We start from the raw sequence: 23,719 nt of genomic DNA, 5'->3' as shown, positions 1-23,719 counted from the left end.
ATTATACAGTATGTGTGAACACCTCATTAGTGCTGTCATCAGTCTCGGACTGTAAATCACATGTCTTAATGAAGGGAGAGCAAAGGAATATAATAAGGTTCATTCATACTTCTCTGTCTTTCAGCTATCTGTAAGCAAGGCTGCAGTGAGCTTCATGGAAGCTGTGACGCTCCAGGAGAATGTGTGTAAGTGTTAGTTGATCTCTCTCTATTCTCAGATCATGCATCCTGAAGAGATGAATGAGTCTGTTCGTTAGAGTAAAATTGTTTCACACACACAACACACACATTTGCTTGCGTGCACAGCAGCTTTAAATAGTCCTGAATGAGCTGAGCAGACAACTGAAGGATAATATGATAATATTAGCTCCGCCTTCCTTATGAATGTCTGAGTGGTTGGCTATTTTCAGAAGGGAATACTGTTTACTATTTTAGTCAAATGACCTTTCTATGTTTGTCACGTGATCTCTTCACATTTGCATGTTTATTATCATCTTGCATTTATTTATTTTTGTAATTAAAAGTAAAAAAAACTAAAACATTTGGCTGTTAAATTATCAGTAAAGAAAGATGTTCAAAATGGTAGTTCATATTGGTTCACCTGTCACACTGGAAAAAGTAGACTCTGATATAGTACACATGGTGGCAAATGTAGTAGTAGGTCAAATGAGTATTACTGTACAGTACATGCATACTAAAAGTTTACATAAAGTATGCTATACTACAGAAATAGCATAGTATTGTATTATGCTGTTTTGAAAATAACCACTTATCCCTATCTCGCAAGTGTTTCTGAGTGATGTTTCTTTTCCTCTGCGGTAATTCAGAAATCTTTTAAAGTATGTGAGGTGGAAATGACCTTTGACCAGCAGTCTGTCTGGAATTCAGTGCTGTCTAAGATTAGGAAAGAGACAGAGTTCACGACCTGTGTCTGCTACTGGAAAGAAGTTTACACTCCTCTCCTGGTGATACTCAGACTTCCCTCCCTCAGAGTTACTGGTGTGGTGTACATGTGCAATGTGTGACAACATTTTCTGTGTAAATTGAAAACTGGTGTAAACTTAAACACATAGTAAGTTGACATGATTTAATAGGTCTTACTGCTGTACCGTAAATGTGTTCATTAGTATAAATTCCGTTCAGGGAGGCTTTCTACATTTTCAAAAAAATAATTCTGTATATTTTATAAGCTGTATTCATCATGGGGACCAAAAATGTCCCCACAAGGACAAGGATTTCGTATATTGCCATCTTTTGTGGGGAGATTTTGTCCCATAATGTAGGGTTTACCAGAACCACACACACACACTCCTGATCATGCTCTACTGGTGTTGTAGGTGTAAGTACGGCTGGCAGGGCCCACTGTGCGATGAGTGTTTGCCGTACCCGGGGTGTATGCATGGCACCTGTGTGAAACCCTGGACGTGCACATGTGAGAAGAACTGGGGTGGACTTCTGTGTGACAAAGGTAGGTTGAATTACTTTCTTTTTTCAGCCAAAATAGATGGAATTAAAGGGATAATTCACCCAAAAATTAAAATGACCCCATAATTTACTTACCCTCAAAAGCCATCCTAGGTATATATGAGATTCTAGTTATATTAAAAATGTCCTGGCTAATCCTAGCTTTATAATGGCAGTGAATGGGAGCCCAAAATTTGAAGCCCAAAAAAGTGCATTCATACATTATAAAAGTACTCCACACGGCTCCGGGGGGTTAATAAAATCCTTCTGAAGCGAATCGATGGGTTTTTGTAAGAAAAATATCCATATTTAAAACTTCCGCCAGAAATATCTAGCTTTCCTTACAAAGAAAGTGCAACACCTATGCAGTTCAAATGCTGACCTCATACGTAGTGTCAGTTAAGTTTTTTTTTTCATAAGTTGAATACGGATGGCGGTCTGGTGGAAGCTAGATATTTTACTTTATAATGTGTTAAATGTGAATATTTCTCATAAACAAACGCATCGCTTCGCTTCAGAAGGCCTATATTAACCCCCCGGAGCCGTGTGGATTACTTTTATAATAGATAGATACACTTTTTTGGGCTTCAAATTTTGGGCTCCTATTCACTGCCATTATAAAGCTTGGATTAGCCAGAACCTTTTTTAATATAACTCTGATTGTATTCGTCTGAAAGAAGAAAGTCATATGCACAGAGGATGGCTTGAGGGTGAGTAAATCATGGGGTAATCCCTTTAGGCAGCATATTATGTAATTTAAAAAAAATATTAGTAATTTGGTTTCCACAAAAATATTAAGCATTGCAACTTTTTTAACATTGATAATAATTAGAAATGTTACCAAATCAGCATATTAGGATCATGCGACACCAAAGACTGTAATGATGTAATGAGTAATTTTAAAAGTAAAAAGTAAAATTAAGCTTTGCTATCACAGGAATACATTACATTTGAAAATATATTAAACATGTGTTTATTTGTTTGTGTCTGTACAGATCTAAATTACTGTGGCACACACAAGCCCTGTGTAAATGGAGGCACGTGTCTGAATACAGAGCCAGATGAATATTTCTGCTCTTGCCCTGAGGGTTACTCCGGCAAAAACTGCCATATCGGTAAGAAAGCTTTCTGATACCCTGACAAAAAAGTTGTTATATAATTCTCAAAACTATTCTTAATGGTTAAAAATACACTTGCAGTATGTTTGATTTTATCAAGGTTTACCAAAACATGTGTGTGTATATTTGTACCTTACAGCCGAGCATGCGTGCATGTCAAACCCATGTGCAAATGGCGGGACATGTCATGAGCTGGCATCAGGGTTTGAGTGCCAGTGTCCCCCAGGGTGGGATGGCCCAACTTGTGCTAAAGGTCAGAAGTCACTCGCTTTTTAACTAGTCTAGATGAAGCAGACTATACTCTCAATTATGTATATCTATTTACATTTTGTTTACGTGTGTTTCAGACAAAGATGAGTGCACGTCAAATCCGTGCGCTCATGGGGGGACCTGCTTTGATCTGGAGAATGGCTTTGACTGTTTATGCCCCCCACAGTGGACTGGCAAGACCTGTCAGATAGGTGAGACCTAGTATGTGTGTGTGTTAACTGGTAATCTGATTTTATACTCAAATCTTTTGGGGGGCCACAAAACAGTACAACTTTTAACTGGATCCTATCACGTCTAAATAGGGGGCAGCATGGCACCTCTCAAATATCAGTGGTTCTCTGAGTGTGCATAGTGCTTGTTTAATGTAATGAGGTGTGTAACTGAATGTCGCGTTTAGATCTTACATCACAAATTACTCACAGGTGATTGTATTACAGCGCGAGTGTACTGTATGCTTGCATCTTTGATTGTTTTTGTGAGTGCATGAGCGTGTGATATGCCTGTGTAACTATGTATATATGTTGGCATTGCGTGCTTGTATGTTTATTTAACCTGAGTTTGCGGGTATGTACTGTATGTGTGTGATACGGAATTTTGTCTGAGGCTGTATGGTCACGGCACATAGCTGAATATTATCTGTAACCAGACCCAGGTGATTTAAGTAAAGCTAAATATATCAACGGGCCTGGCAACTGCCAAGACGGGGACTAAATTTATCTTTTTGCGGGACTATATTAGAGTGATCATGGGGTGGAGAAAGAAGCTCAAAAGGGGTGTGATGGAAGTGTTTTACTCTGCTGCGGCTAGTGCGACAGGAAATGCGTTATAACCTGTAAACAAGTGCAGTGTGGAATTGTAGCTGTGGTGTCTGGTTATAGGGGGCGGGTCAGGTTTCCCCGGTAGTGTTCCGGTCTCAGGTGTGGAGCAGGCAGGGTTACCTGTGCAGGACTAAGGAGGGAGTTCGATTTCATCCAGGGCACAACATCGGTCCCATATAGCCACACAACTTTAATCTGCTCACTTAATACACACTGTAGACTCCTGTACACATTAAACACATTTTCGCTGTGAAAAGTGTATCAGAGTAAAGCATGCAGTGCATTTCTTTATAATTATCAATTTTAAATCAATTTAATCAGTTTTATATATTTTTTATAATAAAGTTGTAATTGTATTATAAGGGAAATATATTTCAGTTTTTTTTTATAATTACAGTAAAAAAAATAAAACTATTACTACTAATAATAATACATTTTAGCATTATTTTTGACATCAGAGAACCATGGATATGCAAATATATCATTTAAATGATTAAAATTTAAAATTGAAATGGGTACTTCTCAACAGGTACTTAAATATTTTCCATCTAAGGTAAATATTTACTTAAGTAAATATTTTACATCTAAGGGGTTTGACTAACAATAAAGTTTGGAAACCCCTGCTTAAGGTCAGTGTTTTTTTACTTCAAGGCTTCCCCATCGTCCACAACAATATTCAAAGGCCCCATAACTTTTTCAGTTGTTTGTGATTTGCTGATTTTTTTTAATATATATATTTTTATTCACAATTTCTATGTGATAAAATATTTTAGAGCTTGTCATAACTAGAAAATTATAAATTAATTAGAAATATGCCCATGAAGTTATAAGATTTAATTTATTTGACTTTTCCAGGTCTAGAAATCTAGAAATCACACATATACATATAAAAATGTTGAGTAGTGAATTAAAATACTAGATTTGAGTTGTTTTCACTTATTTTAATGTCATAATGAGGCCCTCTGGTTGAAAACCAATATTTTAGGGTGTCTGAATGCTTTTAAGACAGGACATGAACATTTAGATTAGTTTCACCTCCTTTTCATGAGCTTCTGGAACGTGTTTTGGAGGCGTAAGATCATTGATACTTTACAACACACACAGTGGAATTTAAATTGAAAGCTGTTTGCACAGAGGATGTGTACATGCCACAGTGCATCATAAGAATCTGAGTTTGTTTACTTGGCTTGACACAACTGAGATCTTGTGCTTGGTGGTGGGGCTTGATCTTCCATGCTATCTCTAGCTCCCCTCATCCTCCTTTTCTCTCTCACACAGATGTGAATGAGTGTACGAGGAAACCTTGTCTAAACGCTTATGCTTGTAAAAATCTAATTGGTGGATATCATTGCAACTGCTACCCGGGCTGGGCGGGACCGAACTGTAATATCAGTCAGTATAAAAACTCTACAAAGTCTACAAAGTCTATATCTCTCAAACTTTTCCCCTCTTTTTCTGCAAAGCAGCAAACTTTTGCTCTTTGCCCTGTTGTCTAACGCTAATTAAATCGGCTTTGCTTTTTATGAAGCAGAAAAACAGCTTTAAAGGAAAAGTGCACCCCAAAAAAATACAATTGTTATCATTTGATTATCCTATTTTTGATCCAAACCCATAAGAATTTTTCTGTTCCACTATACAATAGCTTTGAATGGTGAATGGTAAAAAAGGGACTAGCAGACCAGCAGACTTTTAAACAAACTGACATTTTTAAGAAAGCCATGAGCACATTGTAAAGGAAGTGATGTATTTTCTGTCTTCAGTTATTTTGTCTCTTAAAAGTTTTCTCCTAACTGTGCATGTGTTCTGTTATTCTGCCTGCTCTCGCATGTCTAACAGCTCTGAGCCGTTTTAATCTCTTTTTCTTTGTTTTTACACATATTGGACCAGAATATTATGCTGATTGTGTTGATGATTATTTCACAGATGTCAACAGCTGTTACGGTCAGTGTCAGAATGGAGGAACCTGTCAGGTGGGCATATTCTTGTTTTATTTGGCATTTCTTTTTAGACATTCTGGGTTGAATCGGTTGTACGGCTTTTGTGCACTGTATTTTGGTACAGAAACCTGGATCTTGTTCATTATTCATTCACAATCAACACTCAGAACAGTGTGTAGAACTGTTATCTGATTTACATAATTTAATTAGGTAAACAACGTCAGTGTGTGCAAGTAAATGATGCAATCAAGGGCCAGGTTCATTACTGAATATACTGTAGACGAGACATTGGTAAATTCCTCCCTTAGTGACTGTTGGTTTCTTAGCATTTCTGTTGTAGAGTGCATGTGTTATTCACTGTGGTTGTCATTGCTCTTGAAGTTGCTTGCTACTGTAAATCTAGAAGGTCATTAAGCATATTTGGGGGATGCAGTTATTCTAAAAGGGACAGTTACATGTATAGTTTCTTTTTCTTTTGTGGAACATAAAAGTAGATATTCTGAGAAATGTCTCTGTGTGTTTTGACCACACAAAGTCAGTGGTCTTCAAAACTTTTTGGTTTCCAACATTCTTCAAAAAATATATTTTTTTGTGTTTCACAGAAGAAAGTACGTCCCTTTTCTTTCTTTCTTTCTTTCTTTCTTTCTTTCTTTCTTTCTTTCTTTCTTTCTTTCTTTCCATTTTTCTTTCAGTTTTGGGTGAATTATGCCTTTAATAAAAAAAAAAACAGTGAAATGATCAGATATCAGAGTAGATCATAATTTCTTGGTAATATACTCCCTAACTTTTACAAGCTTGCTTGGGCCTCTGCCCTGCAACACCTGTGAATCATCTCCACCTCTGATTGTATTTGTTAGGATGGTCGTCATGGTTATGTGTGCCAGTGCCAGCCGGAATTCATGGGAAGACACTGTGAAGTGCAGCAGAGCAGGTGTGCAAGCTCCCCATGCCAAAATGGTGCACGGTGCCGTTCGCAAGCCATGGGATATGAGTGTGAGTGTCTGTACGGATACACTGGGACCAACTGTGAGGTGAGGTCAATAATTACATATGCACGCAAAAAAACTTTCTCTTTCTCAGTTGGTCATTTCCTCTCTCATTCTCTCACTCCCTCTTTAGGTGCAGGTGGATCTATGCAGTCCAAACCCGTGTCAGAATAAAGCCCAGTGTCACTCTCTGCAGGAAGATTTTTACTGCGCCTGCACAGATGAATATGAGGGGAAAACATGCAGTCAGCTACGAGACCACTGCAAGACCAGCACCTGCCAAGGTAGACAAATGACCTCACTGAAGGTCTGATCAAATTTATGTTATGATGTTCCTGTAGCTCAAGTAGTAGAGCGCGGCGCTGGCGACACAAAGATTATGTTTGTATTTAATTTAAGAATAATTTTTTATTTTACTTGATATGCTCTCTTTCAAAGATCCTGGTATTACACACAAAGATGAATGACAATCTTTGTTTGATCTTGTTTTGTTTTTCCTTTTAGTGATTGACAGCTGTACTATTGCCGTGACAACCAATGGCACAACAAACACGGTACGGCACATCTTATCAAATGCGTGTGGTCCTCATGGGCGCTGCATCAGCCAGTCTGGAGGAAACTTCACCTGTGCCTGCCAACCAGGATTCACTGGCACATACTGTCATGAGAGTGAGTAATATTACACACATGCACATACACACACCATTATTAAACCTTCAATAAAAACTTACATGCAACATTCTTTTCTGCTTTCTCTCTCAGATATAAATGACTGTGCATCAACTCCATGTCACAGTGGAGGAACATGCATTGATGACATTGACTCCTTCCGCTGTGTCTGTCCTGATGGCTTTGATGGGCAACTCTGTGAGCTGGGTAAAAATATCAGCTCTATATGCTTAACTATTGTCTCTTACAGTAGTGGAGTTCTAAACCCTTTAGTCCTATGAGAGAAATGTATTTAGTGATTTACATTTTTAAATTTATCATTTGTACACTACCATTTAAAAGTTTGGGGTTTGTATGATTTAAAAAAAATAATAACTGAATACTTTTATTCAGCAAGGACACATTTAATTAATCAAATATGACAGTAAAGACATTTATAATGATACACAATATCTATATTTCAAATAAACTTTCTATTCATCAAAAAATTCTTTACAAATGTATCAGGGTTTCCACAAAAATACCAAGTAGCACAACTGTTTTCAACATTGAAAATAATAAGAAATGTTTCAGCATAAACTTTAGAACTTTAGTGTTAAAATATTTAAAAAAGTAAATAAATAGATTTATTTAAAAGACACTTTTAATATGGCGATTAGTCTCATTTTAACTATGTTGTTTTATGCAACTTTATGCCAGTCAAACTCCCAGGAAGTACAAAAACATGTGGCAGCTCATTTTGGTGAGGCAAAAAAATATAATTGTTAAAAAACGGTTTGTGTCACATTCGGATATAATAGTGCATGAAGAAGGAGTGGAGAAACAAAACAGTCTTTGATAAATACAAAACAGAAAACTCAGGAGATTACAGGACAACTTACCGGACAAAGAACTTAACAAAACACAGAGCTTAAATTCATGGGGAATGTAATCAAGGTGAAAACGGAACAGGAACAGAGCAGATAGATTGACAAAACCAAAACTGAACATAACAGAATATATTCATTACAGTATGCCCCACCCCCGGGAAGGCATGTCCTCGCGGCGTAACAGACCAACTGAGGAGGGAGGGTAGTGAATTGCAGGAAACAAGAGAAGATGATGGCGGGAGAAACCAGGGTGGCGATGATGGTGCGAGGAGCCAGGAACAGGAAGAGCCAGATGCGGACCCATACTACAGCCAGGACGAAAGCTCATGGCGGGGTTGAGGGAGGGAGGAGCCATGGTGGTAATTGGGCTGCCGACACCAGGGGGTCGACTGATGGAGTCAATGGTGGTATAGACCAAAGCAAATACGGAGAGCAGATGGGACCAAACGACACTGATGGCTTAGGAGACCAAGGTGGAGCTGCAGCGAGGTGGAGCCAGGTTGCCAGAGGACCAAGGCAGATCTAGAAGGAATGTGGACCCTGACAGAGCCGAAGGGGTGGAGGGACGAAGTGTAGCTGAAGGCCCGTAAGTCTGTGGCACAGGCAGGATGATGTCTGACCAAGGTACCTGAGGGATGAGGGCACCAAGTGAAGCCGAAAGGACGATGGTATCTGGTGGAGCTGAGGGAGGGAGGAGCCAAGGCCAAGGTTGAGTGATGGGAATTATGGTTGGAGGCGGAGCCAGGGCATCCTCTTGACTGGGCGGAGCTGGAGACCGGAAGACCTGGGTGGATGGGTACTCTGAGACATAGGAGACTTCAAGCTGGGCAGAACCAGCAGGGGCACAAGAGACTTCAAGCTGGGTGGGACCAGCAGGGGCAAAGGAGACTTCAAGTTGGGTGGGACCAGCGGAGACACAGGAGACTTGAAGCTGGGCGAGAAAAGCTGGGATGGGTGAATCAGGGAAATATCCTCTTCCAAATCCTCAAAATGATATGCAGTGGCCAGCTGCAGCTCACTCTCAGCGTGAGAGTGTAGGCATGCTCTCATACTCCACAAGCAGTTTCACGGCGAGACACGGTGTTGCCAGCTCATGCACCTGATCAGACTCACTGTGGGACTTGGGCTCGGGAAATGGTTGGCTATCCTCTTATCTGTCTCGTGCATCGCTGCAGACTCGAGCTCTCCGTCTACAGTGGGCTCTGGCATTCTGTCTGTGCAGTGAGGTGATGGCTGGCTGGGCTCTGAGTTCGGATTGGGGCTGGGCATGTCCTCCGCTGGGCAGATGGTGAACGCTGATCCTTTGTTCACCAGCACCCACTCAACAAAAGCTCAGAAGGACCGTTTCTTGGGAGGCCGCACTATCTGGACCACTCGCTCTGCGTTTTTTCTATCACCAGCCTCAGCGAGCAGTCAGGATATTGCATTAAGAGGACAAAATCCCAAGAAATGGTGTGGTCCTCCAGGGAACAGTCCTTCTGCTCCAGGCATAGTAGGGTAGGCCCATTTGTGAGGGGGAGAGGAAAAAAGAAAGAAAAAAAGGTCCTAAACTAGGAATACTAGGTCCAGTATTCTGTTACGTTCGAGTGTGATAAAGCACACAAAGAAAGTATGGAGAAACAAAACAGAACTGAACAAAATACATGGCTTAAATACATGGAGAGTGTAATCAAGGACAAAACTAAACAGGTGTGGGACTAAACAGAACTAAGGCAGGAACAGGAACAGAACAAAAAGAGTGAAAATGAAACCAAAATGGAATACAACAGAATATACATGTTACGGTGTCTTTTGCTTGTTTTTGTACTGAGATTTGGCAATACTGATCCGAGTCTGCTTGAATTTAGCTGTATGTGTAATGTTCTATATATAATCTTATCTATATCTATATATAATCGTATATATATTAATTCTTCTAATTTTTCCTTCAGAGGTGAATGAGTGCAGTGGTGAGCCTTGTCTAAATGGAGGTTTTTGTATCGATCTGCTGAATGATTTCTACTGTCGCTGCAATGACAACTGGAAAGGAAAGACGTGTAACTCGCGTAAGTGAATGTATGAATGATTTTCATTTTAGGCATCTAATTGTCTGTGCTTGCACTCAAAGTGGATTTTTTGTTACAGGAGACAATCAGTGTGATTCCAGTACATGTGCTAATGGAGGAACATGCAAGGATCTTGGAGACTCGTTCCGATGTCTGTGTCCTGTCGGCTGGGGTGGCAGTACCTGTAACACGGGTGAGATAGAAACCAAAACACCTCCATGTTGAGCTCATTTATTCTGTATCTTTCTCACTATCGCTCTCTCTCTAGCCATGAACAGCTCGTGTGAATCTCGTCCATGTCTAAATGGCGGGACTTGTATTGGAGGGGGCAGCGTCTTCACCTGTGTCTGTAAGGAAGGATGGACGGGGCCTATCTGTGCTCAGGGTAAGACCACTCACACTTATCTGTTTCCCCCTAGCGTACTCACTTTTCCAAAAATATCCGCTAACTAAAACCTTGTGCATGTGTAATTGTGATTTACTCCCACGTATATAGCTTTGATCGGGCTTCAGGTGTGCTGGCAGGCTGTGATTTGCCCTGACAGGTCTAGTTCTGATATATCCTCTGGTAGTTCTGCCTTCATGAGATATGTTTTCATTCTGTTTACAGATGTCGATGACTGCAACCCTCATCCCTGGTAAGTGATGCAATAGATAAAGTAAGTGAAGAAAAGTACAGAAAGGAAAGCAAAAAAAAACATGACAATCACTCACGCAAACAACTGAGCTTGTCATTCACAAAACTTTGGCAGAACTTAGGGAAACTCTTAGGGAGAAAGTGATAGACTATAAATGTCTAAACTCCTACATTTAGCATGAGGGCCTACTAGTTAATGTGTCTATAGCATGTTTATCTTATTAAGCTGGTCATTTAAGATCAAGTATGTATTACTCAGATGCCGTCTCTCTGTCCATCTCTCTGTAGTTATAATGGGGGACAGTGTGTGGACGGGGCCAACTGGTTTCGTTGTGAGTGCGCACCTGGATTTGCAGGGCCTGACTGTCGCATCAGTGAGTAAATACATCTGCACATACTGTATCTGTAAACATGATTCAACAACACAGCAAGAACAATGAATATTCATGACAGGACAACATTCCTTAAAGTGTTTTATTGTTAAAAAATTGAGATAAAGTACTATATAAATATTAAATAGTAGTTAACTAATGGAATGTTTACAAGTTTGCAAGTCTGTCTCCTTATGCTCTGAAATACTTAAATATTTGCATAAATAAAATATTTTGCAGTAAACGTTAAATAAATTATAAATATATGTTTTATAAATATATGTTTTATCATGTTTTATTTGATTGTCATTCACAATACTTCATGGGATTGCAGTTCTTTCCATTAAGTACACAGTCTTGTACCTTTGTCGTCTTAATATTTTTTTGCTTCAAAATAAAAGTTTGTAATGTTGTGATTCACCTCATAGCTGGTAGGCATGGTTAATGGCTTACAACCCTTTAACAAAGACTTTTTAAAAAAAAAATCCCTATGGGAAAAATGTATCAAAAATTTCCACAACCAACACCGCTGAAAAAGTGGGCGTAGACAAATGCACTCTGTTTCATTTAGAGCAAAGAGTGGTGAAAAAAATCACACATTTAACCTTTAAAACTTCAAATGGATATTCTATTTTCATCTATTTTCTAATGCATCTATATTATCTCATTGTGAACAGTTCATCCATGCATTAGTTTAATTTTTTCAATTTCTTTTGTTAAGCTCATAATTTTTTATCAAAATGTCGGTCTTCCTGTAAAACGACAGACTTCTCTCTGGTGATGTTTGGAATTCTCCAGTCATATAGTCTGCATAAGACCTGTCCCTTTCGTACAATCGTCTGCAAGCTCGCACCATAAAATAAAAACTCAGATGTTTGTCACAGTACACAAAAAAAGATCTGTCACTACTTTAGTTACATTGCGACTTAAACACACTCTCTCTACTTCTGTCTCTCACTCGATCTCAGACATAGATGAGTGTCAGTCCTCTCCCTGTTCGTATGGAGCCACATGTGTGGATGAGATTAATGGATATCGCTGTCTGTGCCCAGTGGGACGAGCTGGACCGCGCTGCCAGGAGTGTGAGTTCCCACTGACAGACCACCCTACTTGTTTGCATTATGAGAAATGAAGTGTTGAAAAACTTTGCTGTCTACTCATGTTGTGTGAACACACCTTGACTTGAGCCAAACTAAACTGGACCAGACTAAATTGCCTGTTTCAACAGGATCTGTGGCAGTACTGCAGGGGCTTCGTCAACATGTGTGTGTGTGTGTGTGTGTGTGTGTGTGTGTGTGTGTGTGTGTGTGTGGGTTACATTCAGGGAAATGTTTCATTGTCCCTCCTACATTAAAATTCATTAAGTCAAATATTATGAATATTTATTCATTTAAATGATGCCATATTATTATATTATGCATATTATTATAAGCCACGCAACACTCAATTATGGACAATATATAACAGAGGTCCCCGGGTCAATTTATTTGATATAAAATACAGTTATTTAAGAGAAGCGTTTTCTATTTTAATATATTTTTTTAATGTAATTTATTCCTGTAATGGCAAAGCTGAATTTTCAGCATCATTATTCCAGTCTTCAGTGCTCGGTAAACATTTCTTATTATTATCATCAGTATTTAAAAGTTGTGCTGTTTAATATTTTTTACTGTCAAATTTGATCAAGTTAATGCATCCCTACTGAATATTCTATTAATTTTAGGGGGGGGGGGGGTGACTGACCCCAAACTTTTGAACAGTACTGTAAATTTCAGGATCTGATCTCTCTTTCTTTCTCTGTGTTCTTCTCCATCTCTTGTCATCTGTAGTCATTGGTGTTGGAAAGGCGTGCGATCGCTCTGGGTTGCAACTTCATCACGGTGATCGTTGGGAGGATGGGTGCAACAGCTGTCAGTGCATGAACGGAAACATCAGATGCACTAAAGTGAGTCCTATGATCTACCTCAGACTGTGCTACTGTGCCAGCCTAATACTTACAGTACAATTGTAGTCACATTTAGTATAAAATGTAAATGTTGGAAGGAGTTAAAAAAGGTGAAAATGCATCTCACAAACAAAATATGAAAATTATGCCTCTGTGTAGATTTTATTTTTATATAATTATTTTAATACATTGTTTATTTTTCATTCCTCATTATGTTTTTTTTATTGTGCCAGGTGCGTTGTGGTCGTCAGCCCTGCATGTTGCAGTCCGACTCTGGTGAGCCACAGCGCCCCCTCTGTCCACTAGGACAGGAGTGTGTAGCGCATCATTTCCTGTCTTGCCTCCGTCCACCCTGCAGTCAGCTGGGGATATGCTCCACCTCTGAACGTCTACAGCCCACCAGCATTCGGTGCTTACCCAACAACGGCTACCTAGATGATAACTGTGCTCATGTGACACTTGTATTTGACCCTGACAGCGTCCCGCAGGTAAGAGTTTATCATTTAGTAAATGCTAAATGTATTGAAAGACAGATACACTACTTATTATCTCAGATAAACATGATTTTCAATCCAAACAGCAACATTTGTGGCATGTCCGTGGGTTTGTTTAACAGGGCACAACTGCTGAAGGTGTTTGCACAGAGCTAACGTATCTGCCAATCACACGAACCCTGGCCAAAGACCACACCCTTTACATTCTTTGTGACCAATCACCGTCCAACCATAATGCTGTGGAGGTTGCTATGGTGAGCTCACTCTCTTCAACCATCAGTCTTTAATCCTATGAAATTACCTCACGAGTTGAAAACAAGCCTGGTACCCATGTTCAGTCTCAGCGCTGCTAAGAAAAAAAACTACGCATCTTGACATACAACATAAAAACACTGGTAAAGTGAAAAAAAGCTGATTAAAGATTTAACTCAAAATCTACATTAAAGTGCTCAAAATGATGCACTTTACTGTATCGTTTGCACTTTAACTGATGCTTTATCTGTTTTTTTGTCTTGTGTGCCACTAGTATGTCACTGCTTGATCACGATTGCACAAAATGCATCCAAACCAAATAGTACAGTTGACATTCACAATAAAAGCTTTTTATGATCAATTAGCATCTGCTATTAATGGACACGCCTCAAACTTGGAAAGTCGGGCCTCAAAGAAAATCCCAAGTTTCCTTCTGCTAAACACAACTGTGGTTAGATTTATGTGTACTCATCTCGTAAAAGCAATCACTCTGGCATAAAACAGTATGTATCAAAATACTGAATTGTTCATCCAATAACACAGTCTTCCTGAAACCATCACATCTGTTTTCCTTCACTTTGGAGTGTTTTTTTTCTCTCTTTCCATCTCGCTTCTGCTTTAAAACATTTCCCTGCTTGTTCTCCAGTTTGCACTCCTTCAAAAAAGGCACTTTAAATACGTCAAATGGTTTCAAAAGAGTGCTTGTAAAATTTGATTCCTTTTCTTTATCTAAATGTTTGTTTCACATAAAAAAATCCAGCTTTTCACCTTTAACATACCTCACCTGTCCTGCTCTACACCCTCTCATCTTTCTCTCTCTTTTTCTCCTTCACTCGCTCTGAGACCATTGCTGTAGTAATGCAGACTCTTGGGGAAAGGTCTGGCCCTCTACTTTAAGCCCTTAATGATCAGAATCTTAGTTCTACTCTTTCTGTGATGTTGTAATGCTCTTAAGATTTATGTTGTAACACTGAAAGATTTCCGGAAAAGGAGCGGTAACCTTTTATGGTGTAAGCTCTCATAAGACTTTTGCTTTGTGCTGATGTTATAAGCTCAGCACTGGGACGTCCCCTGTTGAATCCAGTGTGGTTATACCCTGAATATTACCACAGAAAAATTATATGTGGCTGGTCATGAAATTTAAGGGAAAGGTTAATAACTTGCTCAGTCAGGTCTAACTTCTTTCATTTCTGAATTGTTTTTTTCTCTAAATTCTTCTAAGCAATAAAACAGTGCCTATTTAATGCCATCTTTCTTCTTCAGTCATTCCAATTTCCAACACGTCTCCATCATTCCTTCTTCCCTTTTCTCTGATTGTACTTTTTTTCTAGTTTTTCAAGTCCCCCTGCAGTAATTTGATCCCTTAAAACTCATCTTTGATCACCAAAATTACATATTTAAATGTTTTTTTCCTGTGAAAGTCTTCATGCCTTAAAAGAGCTTGAATGTAACTCTACACCCTTGCTTCATTAAGTATACGTGGATCCATGAATATGCAAATTAGCCCCGCCTGCACTCATTCACATCAGAGACCCACTTGCTCAACTTTTAATTCAAGTATCTGTAGTAAACGCTGCACAAAGGTTTTGCTCTTTACAGCGTCGGACCCATAATGGTAATTAATATGATTAGCATTTTTATTTGACTACGATATCAAACAGCTAATAATGTGTTGCTAATGTTACACAAACCATGTTCCTGTCCATAAAATACTCGGCAATGGTGTTGATTGATGAATTTGCGCATGGTTTGTCTGAAAGTATATTAAAAACACCACATATACATATAAACCACATAAAAAACTTGATTTTCACCACAGGGGGTCTTTCTGTTAAAATTTTAGAGTGCTTTCTTATGAAAAGCAAAAAAATATATTATTACTTCATAAAACTTTATTTCCCGGTTCAAATGAGATTTTCCCTTTTTAGTTATCTTAATAGAAAAGGGAGTTTTTAGTTGCGTGCTACATAATCAAATTTGTGTTTTATCGGTTTTATTTGTGGTTGAACTTTTCCTGGATGTCTCAATCTGTATTCTTATGGCAGTTATGTTTTCCTGTGTAAGATTGTGTCTGCTAAATCTGTACCTTGACAATGTGGCACTTGTTGTTGTTGTTGTTGTTTTCTTTTATGTGACTGTTTCTGAAATCGGAACCGCATACTAGCATACTACTTTTACTATTTCTGCCATAGAAAGATGTGGTAAAAGTAGTATGAGTAGTATACTAGTATGCAGTTCTGAATTCAGCCTGTGTAAATATAGTCTACCATTTTGTATACTGTCTGTTTTGGGCCAAATAGCATTACACTGACTCTGTTGTTGTTTTTGAGTTTCCCAACAAGTGAGATAGTTGTTTAATTAGTATTGTAATTTGGTTCTAATTAGTTTGACAATACTGTTTCCTTCCAAAGTGTAAGCGTGTTGGGGATTAGTGGATTTCCAAGTAAAACATCAGGACTAAAGCTGAGAGAAAGGACTTGAGTTTGCACATTTTCATTTGCTCTTTTTCATTCTCTCTCTTTTGTTTTCTTCAGTCATATGAGCAAAACACCTTTGTAGAGGGACGAGCTCAGATACAGGATGTTGTCCGCTCCATCATTGATGTTCTGTCCAAACCTCACAACAGCACGTTACTGTTGGCTGTGAGAGAGGTCAGAGTTGACACTCAGGACCCGCGCCCCCAAGTTGGTGAGTGAGATGTGTGTCCTTTCTCTATTCACCTGCTCATCCTTTCTTACTCTTTCAATCCTCTTTCTGATGTTGCCATTTAAACGTTTGGGGTCAGTAGGTAGAGTGGGGTAAGATGGGACATTTTTTACTTATGTGGTTCTCAAGATAAGAGAAAATAAGGCAGAAGTAAAATTAAAGTATTTAAAATAATTTCAGGATGTTTGCTATCATTTTAAATGATCAGAATACATCTATGACAAAGGGTTCAAAAAATATGGCGTTCAAGTGGCTCAGTTTACCCCAGGTTAGGGGTAAGTTGCACCATCTGGGTGTGGACCATCTAACTGAATCTGAATCAAATCCATGTGAAATTGTAAAGATAATTTACCTCTTTTAAAAACATATTCAATAATGAAATTTCCTTTTACAAATAGTCATATCTATTTTCTTAAAGCTAACTTAAACAACATAAAACTAACCAATTGAAGTTGAAATTTCAATATCTTTGCTTGCATTTCTTGCAATATGTTGAACACCAAAGTTGTAACCTTCCCAAAAACAGAGTAAACAGAGTTTGTTGAGTAAAAATCATATTTAAAATCAATAAAATAAAAACTGAATTAGAATGAATGAATAAATGTCATTGAAACTAATAAACATTTTAGTCAAAAGGTTCTTGGCATGGTATATTTTCTGCAATATCGAACATGTTAGGCCATTAGGAAGTACAGATGGAAAGACATATATGATTAAGCATCTTCTGGGTCTTATCAGAGAAGGATTTGATGTACTTGTACATTCTTCCTATCAAATAAACTCAAACAAACAAAAAAAAGTGAGAAAATTATCAAATAAACCAGTTGTGTAACAAATTATATCAGTTTATACTTCAGAGATTTAACTTAACAACAGTGCCTTATGGTGGGGTAACGATGTTAAAACTCGTTAAAATGTTGGCCCAATTTACCCCACAGCATGTGGCTCACTTTGCCTCATAGCTGCCATTTTGGATAAAACTAGCTTGCTTACCAATTCAGGCTAATATTTAGCTTAATGATTTGCATGGTTTTATACATTGCTAAATCCCCAGTATGGATCATAAATATTTTAGACCATATATATATACAAATTTGCTTTGATGCAATAGCCATTACATCTGTTATGCTATACAATTTTTTTCTACAAAGTTTTTAAAGTAAATGGTTGCCTTCCACAACTCCCATGTGCTTCTCATTTTCACAGTCTGGCAGAAATGAGAGGTTCCAAAAGATATGGTCACATGACAATAAAAGTGTACAGTAGATAAACGGGGTGGGTCAACTTACCCCCCCCCCCCCCCCCCATGTGTTTTCTTTATACAGAAGCAATGCATTAAATTGGTAAAAAGTGATAAGGACAATGTCACAAATGTTTTCAATGTTGAAAATGATAAGAAATTTCTTGACCACCAAATCAGCATATTAGAATGATTTCTGCAGGATCATGTGACAAAAAAATAAAAGACAAAACAAAACTCTGGTTATCAGCTTTGTAATGATGCTGAAAATTCAGCTTTGCCATCACAGGAATAAATTACATTTTAAAATATGTTAATATAAAAAAAGTGTTAATTTAAATGGGAATAATATTTCACAATATTACTGTTTTGACTGTATTTGTTGATGAAATAAGTGATTTTTGTCTCTCTCTACAGGTTACCTCATCCCGTTGCTGTGTGTGTTGTTTGTGGTTTTATGGATCTCATGTGTCATCGTGTGCGTGTGGTGGTTCCGAAGACGCAGGAAAGCAAGACAAAGAGAGAACACGCAGATGGAGGAGAACATCAACAACCAGCGCGGGACACTACTGAGCGCTCGCACTCCTCACAAAGACAACACGGACCCGCTGCAGGAGAACAAGAACCTGCTTTACCCTCTGGATCGGGTTGGAGATGGAGCCGAGAGAGAGGAAGAGGAGGAAGAGGGGGACGAAGAGAGCGACAGAGGGGTAGTTCTGCATAAGTGCTCATCTCTTGCGTACTCTAAAGGGGATGCAGTGTACACTATTCACACTACAGCCCAAAATCAGCCACACAGGACACAGTACAGCAGCAAAGACAACCGCTGCAAGAACAATGTGAACGAGCGCTTAAGCGAGCACGTGAAAGATCATTATGTATGAAAGAGCCAGACAAACTGGAAAAAAACACAAGTATTTTTTTTTTTTCACCGACCGATCTGAAAGCATCTGGGGCTTGTGCGATTGGTGTCGTGTAGTCAAATGAAACAGGGATTTGTGTCACATAAATGCAGCAATCAGACTTTCAAAGAATGGTTTTCAAAATCCTTTTCTTTTGTTTACACTTGCACTCACTTTCCTTAAAAAGAAGGACATTTTTACGCGAGGCTGAACTTTGAGATTATGTCTGTGAACTGTGGCGAGACCTTCGACCCTTGGGGATGAGGAGAAATCAGCGATAGGCAGCTTTAAAGTGTTTTTGATTTTGTCCAGACCTGCCCAAAGTCAAGTGTTAGGAGCCATTAAATCTTCCAGAGGTATATATATATATATATTCAAGTGCCTCATTGAACCTTCACGATAGTTCTTACACCTTTTATATACATTTTTAATGATGATACTCAGATGTTGGTTCTTATTGTTTTTGTTAAGAAATGCTACATACACACTTAAAGGGTTAGATCCCCCCCAAAAAAGGAAGATTCTGTCACCATTTACTCACCTTTGTGTCATTCTAAACCTGTATGAAAACCTTCTTTCTTCTGAGTAACACAAACATTTACATAAGAGTGTAGTTAGTCACTCAGGAACTAGAGCTTTCAAGCTGTTAGTAAATCTGGCCCCCAAGTCTTTTGGAGCCATATGTTCAATTTTGGTCTGTTCGTCACACAAAGCCAAGTCATTCACTAATATCTTGCGTCCCGTTGGGCTGTTAACTGTTGTCAATGAGTTTGAGACCAGATGAACAAATCATTCAGAGCAGTTTAACCGATTCACTGAAAAGATCAAACTCAAAACATGAATCAGACAATCTCTACTTCTCTTACCGAGGAGGGCGGATGTCAAGATATTCATTGAATAACAACTGAAGTTAGTCCCTCACACAACTCTGTTGCATGACTTCAGAAGACTTAAAAGATAAAAATTTTAACAGCCTCAATGCTCGTTCACTTTCAATGTACAGAAAAGAGAAAGAATGACATTTGGAATGACATAAGGGGGAGTAAATGATGATAGAACTATCCCTTTAAGACTGTTAAGATAAAAGGTTTACTTTTTTTATTGAAATTCACCTTTTTTGGGAATTGGTACTTGTAGTCCAGACAGTAAAAGAGTATTCTGACTGATACACTCTCATTCAGCTCTTGATAGGTGAAACTTCAGCTCATTCTTTGTGTTCTTTCACATGACAGCCATATAAACAGAACAGTCGTAATTTAAAAAAAACAAAACAAGGGCCACTTCTCTCAGCGGACTATTTTGTTGTCCCAAAACAGTTGGCTTTTTGGTCACACAGTAGGGGGAAATGATTTTAGTTCTTTAATCACTAAGATATAATTCATTATAATGACAAAATATGCATATGTACATAATGTAAATAGTGAAAAAAGACAGCTGTGTATATTTGAGTTTAGTAAGTTATGTGACACCTTTTTATTGTTGTCGTTCTTAGAATTATGACTTTTTCTTATTCTCTCCTTCAGTCGCTCTCTTTTTCAACAATGTCATTCCTTTTATTTATGTTGGTCAGAAAATGTTTTATATATAAATATGTAAAATGGCCGCAGGCTGTTACCCTGTGGGGACTCTTTAAGAAATACTCGAAACATTAGATGATCTGTCTTCATGTTATAATGGATTACCTGTTCTTTTTTATGACTTTCCTAATGAATGTCGACTAGGGATTGGACGCATTGACCATGCTGAAAGTAAAAATCAACAACAAATGTTGTCACTGATCACTACTTCCGAAGGTCTAAAGTACTTCATTGGAGAAAGACTAAACAATATGCTGTGTGTCCGAGTGGTCTCCTTGGAACATCTGCATTTTCAAGCCAATGTCAGTCATGATATAATGATGTGTTATATTAGTGTTGAAGACTGTCTGGTTTTTAAGTTGGATGTTGGAAGACTTTGGAAGATTTTATTTTTAATTATTCTTATTCTTAAATGTTTTCAGAACATCATTGCTTGGTATTATGCTACTATTCAAACCGAACCACAAACGGACCAGAGTCTCTTCATGAAACGACCCATGTCAAGAACAGAAAACACTTGAGTTTAAAGTGTATCTTCTGTCTGAGTATAGTGTTGAATATCAGATTTTATATATAAAAATGGTACTATATTACTATAATGCCATTTTACAAAATAATACTATGAGTAAAGATTTAATTATGCTACATAAAATCCTCCATTATTTGGGGTATATTTTTCCCTCCTTTATTTATGAGCTGTTGAGTCAAATCATATACAATTATTCAAGGTTTCTGGAAGGTTAGGAAATTTGTATCAGTGCATGTTGCTGTGGCTGAATGAAGGGAACAATTTATGTTTTTTCATTGTCACGTTTCATTTGGTGTCTTTAATACCGAGAAAATATTACAGTTGAATACAGAAATACCTGGATAATGCAAACTGACAGTAATTCAGATTTATTCACGTTTTGAATCATGCCACTCCTTCATTAAAGTTTCATTATTACAATATAAAAGAATCGAAACACTCTCCTTACATGAAAAAACAAACAAACTCAAAACTCCAAAAGTCCATTACATTACTGGCTGTGATTATTGTACATGCACTGATGCTCGTTCTGAATCTGGCATTTCATTTGTTACATCTGTTTGATTTTCCCAACAAGTATTTATTAAAGATTTTTTTACCTATGAGGTTTACACTTTCATTTCAATTGTAGCATCTTTCCATAAATAAAAAAAAAGACCAAAATAACAAGCTAAGGACTCATCTGTCAGCTGCTGACATCATGCATGACAGTGAAATCCAAAGCTGGAGAAGAATCCTCAAAGCTGAAGAGGCTGATAACAAGAGTTTTGTTTTGACTCAGTCAGAGTAACGATGTGTATCACCTCTTTTAAACATTAACCTGCTCTAACTCATCCTGGGACTCACGGCTTTAATTTCCCATGAAGAAAAAAAAAAGACACACCCACATTTCAATTTCTTTTCAGAAACATTCACCTCGGATTATCAAATCCTTCTGGAGGATGAAGATGTAAAGGGTTTTTTAAGGTGAACGAGGGCTTCAAAGATTTGGAATGTGTTGCATTAGGAGTTAGGAGTCATTAGGAGAACCAGTAAAGATATCTACTACCTCTATAAAGATATAGGGTCAGTAAGGATGTATTAAATCAATCAAAAGTGATTTTTTTTTATCAATAAAAACAATTAGATTTTAAATAAATGCTGTTTATTTCAACGTTCTATTCATCAAAGAATCCTGAAAAAATTAAGTTTCCCCCCCCCCAAAAAAGGGAATAACATATTAATATAACAATTATATAGAGTTTTTTTAACTGTATATTTATCAAATAAATTTGCAGCCTTTGTGAGCATAAGAGACTTTCTTACAAACACGTGAAAAAATCTTAATGACAAACTTTTGAATGGTAGGTATATTTTGTCATGTTTGTTATATGTGACCCTGGACTACAAAACCAATCATAAGTCACACAAGAATATTTGTGGCAATAGCAATAACAATATGGGTCAAAATTGTCAATTTTTCTTTTATGTCAAAAATTCATTAGGATATTAAGTAAAGATCATGTTCCATGAAGATATTTTGTAAATTTCCTACTGTAAATATATAAAACATTTATTATTAGTAGTAGTAGTAATATGTGTTGATAAGGACTGTATTTGGACAACTTTAAATGTAGAATTTTTTTTCACCCTCAGATTCCAGATTTTCAAATAGTTGTATCTCAGCCAAATATTGTTCTATCCTAATAAACCACATCAATGGAAAGCGTATACATCTCAATTTCAAAATTACCCTTATGACTGGTTTTGTGGTCCAGTGTCACATATGATCTCTTCCATGGAAAAAATACGCTGATTATGTTAATAATGAAAGTGACTGGGATGGTTGAGCTCTGAGCTCTAAAAAATATATTTGAGAGCTATTTTAATTATGGAGCCTGTATGAGAAAACAGCATGTATCATTTGTTTAAATTGTATATTTATATATTATATTTTCCTTTAACTCTTAATGGGCAGTCAGAGTGTAAGATTATACCCACTTAAAAAGTTAAACCCTTAAACCCTTGAAAATCCCATTCTTATTTTTATTTCCAATCAACCCATAATCCTCTACATCAGGGCTCTTAAACCCCAGTCCTGGAGGGCCAGTGTCTTTCTCAGTTTAGCTCTAACCCTAACCAAACACAGCAGAAGTTTATCAAGGTGTTCAGAATGACAGGTGGGTTAAAGGAACACACCGACTTTTTGGGACTTATTCACCGTATCCCCCAGAGTCTGTAAAGTCCATACATACCATTCTCATCTATTTTCAGGCACTGCGTGATATCATTGCGTCGCTGCACCAATTGTACGGCAGCAAAGTTCCTTGATTATTACGCAGGAATGAGAGAATAGTTCCTAGCCATATCAGTCTAGAAAATCTTTTCATTTTCTGTCGGTCTTAGTACACGATGTAACTACACACATCACAACATGTAAATAGGAAAATGTTGGCGTTATTTTGTCACTTATTGAGCAGTAGGCTAGATGGAGCCGTTTACCTCCAGTCTTTGTGCTAAGCTAGGCTAGCGGTGGGTGCGTGTTAAAGTCTTAAAGTCTAAAGTCTGCAGGACACTGGCCCTCCACCCTTACGAAAATTAACCATGGTTTTATTATAGTAAAAGCGTAGTAACCATGTTTTTTGCTAATTGATTACCATTTATATAACCACAGTTTTACCACAAATACCATGGTTAAAATATGGTTAGAGTAGCAAAACCATGGTTCATTTGTTGTTACCAGGGTTTAACTACAATAACCATTATTTTTTGGTTTTATTTGTAGTAAAACCATGGTTCATTTTCGTAAGGGCAGGACTGGAGTTGAAGAGCCTATCCCGATAGAACCTCGCAATCTCCGCTCTAATTCATCCCAAAAGTGTTCTATCGGGCTGAAGATGCTCTACATCTAT

The 23,719-nt window shown here is 37.8% G+C and overlaps 1 protein-coding gene across 2 annotated transcripts in view; it reads left to right on the top strand.

Annotated features, from left to right (window-relative positions):
• Positions 1 to 21,470, top strand: part of jag2a (jagged canonical Notch ligand 2a) — a 48,025-nt gene extending 26,555 nt beyond the window's left edge. Inside the window, exons 5-26 of one of the 2 annotated variants that reach the window (XM_079842159.1) lie at positions 125 to 185; positions 1,337 to 1,467; positions 2,459 to 2,578; positions 2,721 to 2,834; positions 2,929 to 3,042; positions 4,948 to 5,061; positions 5,593 to 5,639; positions 6,464 to 6,637; positions 6,726 to 6,876; positions 7,097 to 7,261; positions 7,355 to 7,468; positions 10,062 to 10,175; positions 10,255 to 10,368; positions 10,444 to 10,560; positions 10,786 to 10,813; positions 11,101 to 11,186; positions 12,152 to 12,265; positions 13,013 to 13,128; positions 13,362 to 13,616; positions 13,745 to 13,876; positions 16,409 to 16,562; positions 18,238 to 21,470. In XM_079842159.1, the coding sequence (XP_079698285.1) occupies positions 125 to 185; positions 1,337 to 1,467; positions 2,459 to 2,578; positions 2,721 to 2,834; positions 2,929 to 3,042; positions 4,948 to 5,061; positions 5,593 to 5,639; positions 6,464 to 6,637; positions 6,726 to 6,876; positions 7,097 to 7,261; positions 7,355 to 7,468; positions 10,062 to 10,175; positions 10,255 to 10,368; positions 10,444 to 10,560; positions 10,786 to 10,813; positions 11,101 to 11,186; positions 12,152 to 12,265; positions 13,013 to 13,128; positions 13,362 to 13,616; positions 13,745 to 13,876; positions 16,409 to 16,562; positions 18,238 to 18,704 (3,002 nt within the window). In that variant the 3' untranslated portion in view covers positions 18,705 to 21,470. The remainder of the gene's footprint in view (positions 1 to 124; positions 186 to 1,336; positions 1,468 to 2,458; positions 2,579 to 2,720; positions 2,835 to 2,928; positions 3,043 to 4,947; positions 5,062 to 5,592; positions 5,640 to 6,463; positions 6,638 to 6,725; positions 6,877 to 7,096; positions 7,262 to 7,354; positions 7,469 to 10,061; positions 10,176 to 10,254; positions 10,369 to 10,443; positions 10,561 to 10,785; positions 10,814 to 11,100; positions 11,187 to 12,151; positions 12,266 to 13,012; positions 13,129 to 13,361; positions 13,617 to 13,744; positions 13,877 to 16,408; positions 16,563 to 18,237) is intronic. The other variant, XM_079842160.1, reaches the window with a different exon arrangement.
• Positions 21,471 to 23,719: the final 2,249 nt, after the last annotated feature.

Source organism: Gobio gobio, assembly GCF_949357685.1.
Source record: "Gobio gobio genome assembly, chromosome: 18".
NCBI lineage: Eukaryota > Metazoa > Chordata > Actinopteri > Cypriniformes > Gobionidae > Gobio > Gobio gobio.
Note: the sequence above shows the minus strand (reverse complement) of the source record. Positions and strands in the feature narration are given on the sequence as shown.